Source organism: Mizuhopecten yessoensis, unplaced genomic scaffold, assembly GCF_002113885.1.
Source record: "Mizuhopecten yessoensis strain PY_sf001 unplaced genomic scaffold, ASM211388v2 scaffold4511, whole genome shotgun sequence".
In the NCBI taxonomy this organism is placed as follows: Eukaryota; Metazoa; Mollusca; class Bivalvia; order Pectinida; family Pectinidae; genus Mizuhopecten; species Mizuhopecten yessoensis.
In genome coordinates, this window is record NW_018405583.1 from 369,552 (window position 1) to 381,128 (window position 11,577).

The following is an 11,577-nucleotide window of genomic DNA, read 5'->3' on the forward strand; positions in this document are numbered from 1 at the left end:
CAAAACAACCTCTGAATCCGCCACTGCTGAATAGCATATTGGGGAAGGGGGGGGGGGGCGGTAAATACTCCAAGCTTTTAGTTGGTGTACAAAGGACATTGGAAGAGAACCCCAAAAATTCTGCAGAGAAACCCAGAATTATAAAATTTATTACTTACGATCAGACAATGATCCATATTTGCCGACCTATAAACAACCCTTTGTTTACCTATAACGGTAGTTGACATGTCTAGTGTTATCAGTGTGTATCGTTGTGTTAACGGATAATGACACCATGATTGATATCAACATCCCTTGTCTGTTTCGTCATTAAGATGAGCAGGATGTTGTCAATGTATTACATTTTAAACATATTTATAACGTGTCATCAAATTGGTTTCTACGGTCAATACATTTGATATAAGCATTTAAATTTCATCATCATCAATTATTAAAAAAGCCAAGTAAAGTGTAAATTGTCCACTGTGAAAAATGACACTAACACTGAAAAAATCAGATTTTACTAGTGAAGGGCGAATATTTCACTGTACTTTATTAACACCGAACAAATACGTGTGTTGCCATATACGTGTTTCTTTCTACGCTAGTTTGTATGAAGGTAAACTGTCCTTGTTGTGCTTTTTTATTATCTTTTATACATTTTTATTGGAATTGTTCCCCTTTTAGCTAGTTTGCTTATTAAGATGTTAATAGCAATGCATTCATCCAGTTAATTTTTATTGTTTTCATATATGTCTAGTTTAGTTATAATATGTACGTTACAAATACATTTGTATATCAGTTTTAACTTTTATAAGTATTAATCTGTGAAGCTGGTAAAGTTACCTTAATTTCAAGATTTCTTGCCACAACTCCATTAGTCTTTAAACAGTTATTCCCCCTGGATTTAATCAATTGTATACATCACAACTAGTTAAGAGCAGTATACGGTGAAATTTTAATTGTATCCCTTTGAGCAGTCTATAATTCAACATAAACCCAGTTTACTATACAAAATACTTTTACCCGGAAGAGCGAAATCAATATTGAGCAAATACAAATTTTACCAACGAACGAAGACTATTTCAAATTATTAATTAGTAAGCAAACAGTAATCGAGAAATACAAAACATTCTTTTATTTAACAACCAAAGACATATAAAACTGTACAGTCAATACGCTAAACATAAATGAAATGCATATTCTAACCATATTACAAACATGATTTAATCGACACTATACACTGTAACAGGAAAAAGTCTCACCTTAATAAAATACATAGACATCCTTAATAGCAAAGCAACACAAATAAACGTGTATCCTAAATACTGTATTTGCGTACTACGGCATGTAACATCGCGCTTTGTGACGTCAGTATTAAAACAATAGACATGACGTCTTTACATACATTGACGCTAAAGACATGGTTATGATAAAGAAAATCTTTTTTTGTGGAAGATCCGCATACATTCTTGGTAATATGATGAGAATGACCCTCATATTCATAAAAAAAATAGTTTTATTTAACAGGGCTCCCTAAAACACAACTTTCTAGACGCGTATTCATTAAACCCTTCTAAAACTCAAGCATGAGTTCTGGCCTTAATTCTGGTAACACCCTGAAATACGTAGCATACTGACAAAGCGTAAAGTCTTTAGACAATGAAATCGCTTCAAATGTTTCCAAAGCCTTCAAATTATAGGGAATAGTATGAAATGTGTTGAAATTTATAACTGAAATTGAGTGTGAGAATACAGGCCTTGATTTACTTCACAAATGTGCTATGAAATGGGAATTCCCCAAAGCACAAAGCACCTGCACATCTATACAACACACAATAGACTTACTTTTATTGTAAATTGAAGAAAAAAGGGAAAGAAAATGTTAGGTGTATCACAAATTAATAACTGATAGTGAGACAAATGGTATGGTATAATATGAAATCGCAATGGTCTATCAACAGAAAATTTATAAGAACTTAGTAGAAAACAGACAAACGGATTTGTGTCCGAAGAGACGAAGGATAGAAAAAGGGGGAAATGGAGGGGGGAATTAAAACGATTCAAGCAAAAGCTCTTTTTTGATGTCCTAAATAAATCTTGGGTGGGGGTTAATAGAGAAAACCCTAATTCTGCATAATAGGTCCTTCAGTTTTGCAGTGTGATAGAGGAGGATTATTTTTCCTCCAACCTGCACATATAAGATATTAATACTTTCATGGGAGTATACATACTTTACGTCTCAACAAAATTATTAATTCTAGTTTAACAGAACAGGAGGCAGTCTTTGAGATGTACAGATAGCGTGTATTACAATTTGTTTACATGATTAAATACACAAGAATTAAGTCGGCTGCTGAAAACGATGGATCAAAAAGTAAAAAAACCCAAACATGTATGAGCATTGAAAACATGATACGTAAACATTAAGAGAAACATTGCCTATATAGGTCAATGGTATTTTATACAAGGTAAGGCAAGCAACGCAAATACATATTTATACAAAAATCGAAAAAGGTTTCACTAAAAAGGGCATGGTGTAAATGAGTTAATAGAGAATTTTAAAATTTCATATAAAATAGTGTGTATAAAATTATGATAGTGATAGGCAATGTTTAACTATACAAAGTATACACATGGTATGATATGGTTAACGGTTTTGAGACAAATTGCTATGGACAGCACTAAAAGTACTCTACTAATAGATATATTGGTGATAAACATGACTATGAATCATAATCAAATACACGATGACAAGAGCCGGCGAATGAGTATCCCTACAGTCCTAACCCTAGGACTGTTGCAAAAGACCTGGCCATAACTTCAAAGTAAGTAAAATAGAGAATTAATAACATACATGTAGAAATATATAATCCCATTGAAAAAATAGAAAATGGTAAACACATTATATATTACTTTAGTTTCCAAACATATATAGTGTCTTAAGGCCTTAGCCACACAATTTTGAATATGACTGTCAAAGTTTAAAGTCGAGTCAACGGTTATTCCTATACACGTTTGACCGTCGCCTCACAAAGCTAACATTTTTGTCTCCTGTTTAAGAGGAGTTACGTACTTAACACATCATACACATGACTATTTACAGTACCAGCACGCCATTTGACGTCCATGGCATTCATAGCCTGCTATTTTCAATACTTTTTTTAGATGCAAACTGTTTCAGATATGTTATTTGAGTTGCAAGTGTTAAATAAAAACAGTGTAAAAAGAATTAAATGATTTATTACTTTTCCATTTTGTCAGCTGACCTCACATGACATCTAACTATATTATCTAGTTGTTGACGCTAAAGATGCACATTTTACAAATTAATTAATGACTAATCACATTAGCGTTATGTCATCTGACATCACAGCTTTATCTACTTGCAATATGCATTTTCCTCAATACAAATTGATTCAAATTATGTTATAATCTAATCATGTGATGTTTGTTCTTCAGAACGAGCTGCTTGGCTTATCTTGAAGGGTTTTACATCAATGCATTGCCATTTGACGTGAATATATCAAACTGCAGTTCTGGTTGGAATTGGAAGAAATCTGATGTTGCTTTTTTCATCGATAATCCCTTTTTTCCACATCTTAAGTACACACCTAAAATATATAACAACATTTAAATCTGTCTATTATTTTGCCATGTTAAAGATATGCTTTTGCATTAAATCGCGAGCTGAATAAATCTTGAAATAAAATAGATTACGATAATAAATTTCACATACATATTCAATGTGAATGTATATATTTCGAAAACAATCGTGAAATTGAATATTCACGAAACAAAATGATTTAAAGCTGTCAAAGAGAGGAAAGGACAAGATTTTAATAATTGAATAAATTGATATGAAGAAAATCCTATAGAGTCAACATTTGCAATTAAACAAAAACAAATTCAAAAACAAACGTCAATGCATCAGCTGACATGACGTCGTGAGTTTTTGTTTATTAAAGCAACCATACATGTAAGAGATAATTATTTATTAAATACGTATAAGGTATAATTGTATGCATCATCATTAAAAAAAGGTCCAGAGACAATGTCAAGAGTTGACTTACCTTCGTATACCAGTGACTCCAAAAGGTATTTGTGGTTTTTCATCAGACGGACCTTAAAGAACCGACAGTCCGGTTTCCGTACCGTCGAGATGTCACGTGAAAGAGAGGAACTCTCCTGTAAACATTAAATAGAAATCATATGTAACATATCATTTGGGTTGGTCGGGTGGCGCAGTGGAAAACGCACTCGCTTTTTACCAAGGCGGTCGGGGTTCGATTCCTCAATCGGACGTGAACAGACATGGGGTCACCTGCCCGCACACTTAGGTTTTCTCTGGGTACTCAGGTTGCCTCTCACATTAAGATCCCCCGTGCGCGAACATCCGGGCCAACAAGTGATTAATATATGTTGAAATCAATTGTTTCATAACTGCTGTATATATATGTAATATATTAAATATAGGATAGATTCAGGAACCAGTATAAATCGCTGCTTTGTATATATATATATATCAAGAAACGTTACCCAAAACAATTTAACGTTATTTTGTCTTAAATGCAAGTTGCTGAAAATATTTGAACCGCATAATACATTTACACGCTAATGTAGTGTGCCATGGTGTGTTTTATGATTTGACTCAAATGTTTAGATACACTTTTTATTCAATAACACTAAGCAATGAGACAGGAGCTTGTATTAAGACACACGTACATACTGTCAAACAAGAAATGACCACTTTGATTTATTGTTTGGTGATTTCATTTTTTTTATATTAAAGAGTAACAGCATAAAAAACAAGTTCCAAGAATGTTTTTTTTATAAGTGGTTGTATTCGTGGATTCATACAGCGATCGGCAAAATATCATTTTCGTTCCAACAGTCATAGCATATGTGCAAGAATGACACCTTGTTCGCCACTTTGGTGAACAAGGGGTAGTGACTCCTACAGCACTTACGCAACCAGTGACCAAGCTGACAAGAACATCGTTTTGTTTTTACATAGCAGTGACTCGATGAACCTTGCACATATACCTAACATTCCTGCTTAAACCTTTTCATTGAAACAGTCATAGCAATTCTATTTGTCTGGGATCAGTTGATAACAATGTATCATATATTTACTAGCACAAATGTTACTTATTCCTATCCCGACTCTGTTCCCACCCTAAATAGTAAGAAATTTAATATGCTTATACCGACACAAATGTTACTTACTTCTATCCCGTCTCTGTTCCCACCATAAATAGTAAGAAATGTAATATGTTTATACAGACACAAATGTTACTTACTCCTATCCCGACTCTGTTCCCACCCTAAAAAGTAAGAAATGTAATATGTTTATACCGACACAAATGCTTCTATCCCGTCTCTGTTCCCACCCTAAATAGCAAGAAATGTGATATGTTTATACCGACCCAAATGTTACTTACTCCTATCCCGACTCTCTTCCCACCCTAAATAGTAAGAAAAGTGATATGTTTATACCGACACAAATATTACTTACTCCCATCCCGACTCTGTTGCCACCCTAAATAGAAAGAAATGAAATATGTTTATGCCGACGCAATTGTTACTTACTCCTTTCCCAACTCTGTTCCCACCCTAAATAGCAAGAAATGCGATATGTTTATACCGACACAAATGTTACTTAGTCCTATCCCGACTCTGTTCCCACCCTAAACAGTAAGAAATGAAATATGTTTATACCGACACAAATGCTTCTATCCCGTCTCTGTTCCCACCCTAAATAGCAAGAAATGTCATTTGTCTTTACCGACACAAATGATACTTACTTCTATCCCGTCTCTGTTCCCACCCTAAATAGCAAGAAATGTAATATGTTTATACCGACACAAATGCTTCTATCCCGTCTCTGTTCCCACCCTAAATAGCAAGAAATGTCATTTGTCTTTACCGACACAAATGATACTTACTCCTATCCCGACTCTATTCCCACCCTAAATAGTAAGAAAAGTGATATGTTTATACCGACACCAATGTTACTTACTCCTATCCCGGCTCTGTTCCCACCCTAAATACTAAGAAATGTGATATGTTTATCCCGACTCAAATGTTACTTACTCCTAACCCAACTCTGTTTCCACCCTAAATAGTAAGAAATGTAATGGGTTTATACCGACACAAATGATACTTACTTCTATCCCGTCTCTGTTCCCACTATAAATAGTAAGAAATGTAATATGGTTATACCGACACAAATGTTACTTAGTCCTATCCCGACTCTGTTCCCACCATAAAAAGTAAGAAAAGTAATATGTTTATCCCGACACAAATGTTACTTACTTCTATCCCGTCTCTGTTCCCACCCTAAATAGCAAGAAATGTGATATGTTTATACCGACACCAATGTTACTTACTCCTATCCCGACTCTCTTCCCACCCTAAATAGTAAGAAAAGTGATATGTTTATACCGACACCAATGTTACTTACTCCTATCCCGACTCTGTTTCCACCCTAAATAGCAAGAAATGTCATTTGTCTTTACCGACACAAATGATACTTACTCCAATCCCGACTCTGTTCCCACCCTCAATAGTAAGAAATGTGATATGTTTATCCCGACACAATTGTTACTTACTCCTATCCCGACTCTGTTTCCACCCTAAATAGCAAGAAATGTGATATGTTTATACCGACCCAAATGTTACTTACTCCTATCCCTGTTCCCACCCTAAATAGTAAGAAATTTAATATACTTATACCGACACAAATGTTACTTAGTCCTATCCCGACTCTGTTCCCTCCCTAAAAAGTAAGAAATGTGATATGTTTATACCGACCCAAATGTTACTTACTCCTATCCCGGCTCTGTTCCCACCCTAAATACTAAGAAATGTGATATGTTTATCCCGACTCAAATGTTACTTACTCCTAACCCAACTCTGTTTCCACCCTAAATAGCAAGAAATGTGATATGTTTATACCGACACCAATGTTACTTACTCCTCGACACAAATGTTACTTACTCCTACCCCGACTCTGTTCCCACCCTAAAACGTAAGAAAAGTAATATGTTTATAACGACACAAATGTTACTTACTCCTATCCCGGCTCTGTTCCCACCCTAAATACTAAGAAATGTGATATGTTTATACCGACCCAAATGTTACTTACTCCTATCCCGGCTCTGTTCCCACCCTAAATACTAAGAAATGTGATATGTTTATCCCGACTCAAATGTTACTTACTCCTAACCCAACTCTGTTTCCACCCTAAACAGTAAGAAATGAAATATGTTTATACCGACACAAATGCTTCTATCCCGTCTCTGTTCCCACCCTAAATAGTAAGAAAAGTGATATGTTTATACCGACACAAATGATACTTACTCCTATCCCGACTCTCTTCCCACCCTAAATAGTAAGAAATGTAATATGGTTATACCGACACAAATGTTACTTACTCCTACCCCGACTCTGTTCCCACCCTAAAAAGTAAGAAAAGTAATATGTTTATGCCGACACAATTGTTTCTTACTCCTATCCCAACTTTGTTCCCACCCTAAATAGTAAGAAAAGTGATATGTTTATACCGACACCAATGTTACTTACTCCTATCCCGGCTCTGTTCCCACCCTAAATACTAAGAAATGTGATATGTTTATGCCGACACAATTGTTTCTTACTCCTATCCCAACTTTGTTCCCACCCTAAATAGTAAGAATTGTGATATGTTTATACCGACACCAATGTTACTTACTCCTATCCCTACTCTGTTTCCACCCTAAACAGTAAGAAATGTGATATGTTTATACCGACCCAAATGTTACTTACTCCTATCCCAACTTTGTTCCCACCCGAAATAGTAAGAAATGTAAAGTGTTTATACCGACACAAATGTTACTTAGTCCTATCCCGACTCTGTTCCCTCCCTAAAAAGTAAGAAATGTAATCTGTTTATACAGACACAAATGTTATTTACTCCTATCCCGACTCTGTTCCCACCCTAAAAAGTAAGCAAAGTAATATTTTTATACCGACACAAATGATACTTACTCCAATCCCGACTCTGTTCCCACCCTAAAAAGTACGAAAAGTAATATGCTTATACCGACACAAATGTTACTTAGTCCTATCCCGACTCTGTTCCCACCATAAAAAGTAAGAAAAGTAATATGTTTATCCCGACACAAATGTTACTTACTCCCATCCCGACTCTGTTCCCATCCTAAATAGAAAGAAATGAAATATGTTTATGCCGACACAATTGTTACTTACTCCTATCCCAACTTTGTTCCCACCCTAAATAGTAAGAAATGTAAAGTGTTTATACCGACACAAATGATACTTACTCCTATCCCGACTCTGTTCCCACCCTAAATAGTAAGAAAAGTGATATGTTTATACCGACACAAATATTACTTACTCCCATCCCGACTCTGTTCCCATCCTAAATAGAAAGAAATGAAATATGTTTATGCCGACACAATTGTTTCTTACTCCTATCCCAACTTTGTTCCCACCCTAAATAGTAAGAAATGTAATATGTTTATACCGACACAAATGTTACTTACTCCTATCCCGACTCGATTGCCACTCTGTACTGTGACAAATGTGTTGCTGTCTAAAGATCTGAAGGCGCAGAAGAAGACTGGTGGACACATTGAGTTACTGACCGTCCGAGCCTCCAGTCCATGAAACGTCCACCATTGAAACTGAACTAAAGACAAATAGATGATATGTACCATCTCATTTACATAGGATCTATATATACTCTATTAACCACATCTTCAGAACACGAGAACCTGGAGTCAAAACAGAAGGGCAATAATACGAACTTGGAAACACGGAAACGAAACCAGGTTTTAGGTAAGGGTAAGGGTTTTTTTTCTCATTGCAGTCCGTAGCACAAACAGAAATCAAAATAAATCAACATCATATCAAGTAACATCAAAAATAAATCAAAATTGCAACAAAAATTTATGAATACATTATACACCTCGTTATACTGCCACCATTTTCCCAGATAAATAGTGGCGTTATAAAGGAGTTTAGCGTTAATTGAGGGAAACGTGTTTGTGAATTCTTAAGAAAACGAGAATAAAAGACACTAAAATATGTAGGCAGTAATCTAACAAATTCTAACGAGGGGCATCATATCAAGGTTTTACTGTAACACCAAAACCACATCACAATCAAATTCTTCTCATGACAAAGATTGTTTATAGACTGTCATCATGAATCACTGAGTTGACGTATTTTGTGGCACAAAGTCCCTTAATTGGTGCCACATATAATGACGCAAATTTAATGTTTGTGTAAGGGAACGGACCGTTTAATACTTTGGTTATTTTCTTAGAGGAAATGACAAATATTTGTAAAAAAGTAAAATAGAATAAAATTGGACCTTGAAAATGCATGCATTTAAGGCATGCAATCTATGAATGATTTTAACGTGGCAAATTGTCTCCGAAATTCTTTCTCAAATTATTATGATTCGAGTAAGTTTATCAAATCTTTCTAGAGATTGTAAAATTAATATTAATAAGTTCACAATATAAATATAATATATATGAATCTCCATTGAATTTTAATTACTTAAATAGAACAGATAGCTTCTGCTGTGTTATTTAATATTGAATATACAATATGACCTCGACTTAACGTCATAAGTTGAAATTACATCCATTTATCGACAAACGATAAATATGCAATATGACCTATATCTTGTTGACAGAAAAATACTTACAATGTAGCTAAAACCATATTTTACCATTGATTTTGTTTTACTTTCTCCCGATATAAGACATACCCCCCCCCCCCCCTTCTATAGATCACTTTTAGTTTTACGTGTTACTAGTAAACAATCAACCCCTCTTTATGACGCCAAAATATGTCAAGGACATAATGGCAGTATATGGAGTATTCCATGTACATGTTCACTTTCAGCATCCATAGAGTAACAAAACAATAATATTTACATTTGCATGGCATTGTCACTATATAGCCTCTTTGAAAGCTTTGTCGTTGATGGGACTTTAATTACCATGCATCACGAGACACAATTCTTAGCGTATTAATACAACACTGACCGGAACTACAATATCCAAGTTAAATAAACATGACGGCTGCTGAAATATCGCTGGGAATTGTGAGATTTGACAATGTCATTGTAAAGTTATGTGCAAAATAAAAAATAAAATAAAAAACACTTTTATTACAACGAAAACAAGACCATGCAAGGTCTGCAATATCGTACAAAATGCACATCTGCTGAAATCACCGATGCCGGCAATGGAAACAATTTTAGAAATATCGTGTGTTACACTGCACTGGTCAACAAGGGTTCGCTACAAATGTCTGAAATATACATATTCTATAGACCTACTGAAACATATGTTACAGACCTACTGATATGAGTCACAGCACATATAAACATTTCAGACATTTGTAACGAACCTGTGCTCCGTCGCAAGATCACTCACTTCAAACGCTATCAGTTTCACGCGTCTCGCATCTACGGTTCCTAAGTTTAATTCTGACGACAGGTCAAAAAACGAGGCTGTTATAGAATCTACCGACTGTTGTCAGGTTCCCATACAATCAACAAATAAATTCACGCCTGGATCCTTCAAAAGATGAGCAAAGAGAAAAGTTCGAATAAACTTCCAAAAATAAAACCCTCGTGGAGGGCAAGGTCGGATTTACGGTGTTCACTGTATTTGTCCATGCGCGAAATTTGTTCCGGGGGAAAATCGAAACAACTTAAAATCTAACTTTCAGCTCAAAGTTCTATTGATAAACTTAAATCACCCTATATACATATCATACGCAATTGTATTGATACTGAATTGTGGAATAAAATTGAAGAGATTGTAAAAAATTCAAAGTACTACTTTGTTTGCCAATCAGCACGCGACAATACGCTGTTCAAACTATTGAACGAAATTGTGTGGACTGTCGATAAGGCGGGCGTTTTTAATTTTAAATATAAATTATAAGTTAAAAAAGAACATAAGAGGCAGAGAAAACGTAAATATAAGAATTGAACTGTTTTTTGTATGGTATTTATGATCTATTTGAATGACAGAGCTTTGCAAGCAAACAACATAATGCGCGCTAGTTCAATGCTGAAATACTTACATTTGACGTCACTTTTACCGGTGAAGGGGTTACCCGTGGTCAGCTGATTATCCTGGACACTCAAGTGTTGGTCATTGTTCTTGATCCAACACACCTTGCAGCCTTTAAACTCCACACAAATAATTTTGGTGAACGTCAAATATGGGCAAGTGACGACATCGACGGTCATTCGTAGAACAGTATCTCCTTCAAAGGAAATGTAAATATGTTTCTCCCACACCTGACAGATTTATCTCCCGTTTGCCGGTGCTAGATTTATCTGTCTCCGCCCTAGGGTTGAGACGGGGGGATTCCCCTATTCATAACAATGGCATGACGTCACTTCAACAATACAATGACGGCACGTCAACAATCCATCAACAAATTGCCTGTATGTGTTTTGGGTCCATGTTTACCTTTATTTCACATTCAAATACTGTTAGATATGGGAGAAAAATAATCACTATTAACTGGTTGTGTAAGATAGAGAAATCTCAACCC

General features: G+C 35.2%; 1 protein-coding gene across 1 annotated transcript in view; it reads right to left on the bottom strand.

Moving 5' to 3' along the window:
- Positions 1 to 3,471: 3,471 nt before the first annotated feature.
- The window catches only part of LOC110449141, a 14,100-nt gene continuing 5,994 nt past the window's right edge, over positions 3,472 to 11,577 (bottom strand). The window contains exons 4-7 of the mRNA XM_021495785.1: positions 11,098 to 11,283; positions 8,529 to 8,674; positions 4,053 to 4,167; positions 3,472 to 3,593 (exon numbers count right to left, since the gene is read on the bottom strand). Coding sequence (XP_021351460.1) covers positions 3,472 to 3,593; positions 4,053 to 4,167; positions 8,529 to 8,674; positions 11,098 to 11,283 — 569 coding nt within the window. The remainder of the gene's footprint in view (positions 3,594 to 4,052; positions 4,168 to 8,528; positions 8,675 to 11,097; positions 11,284 to 11,577) is intronic.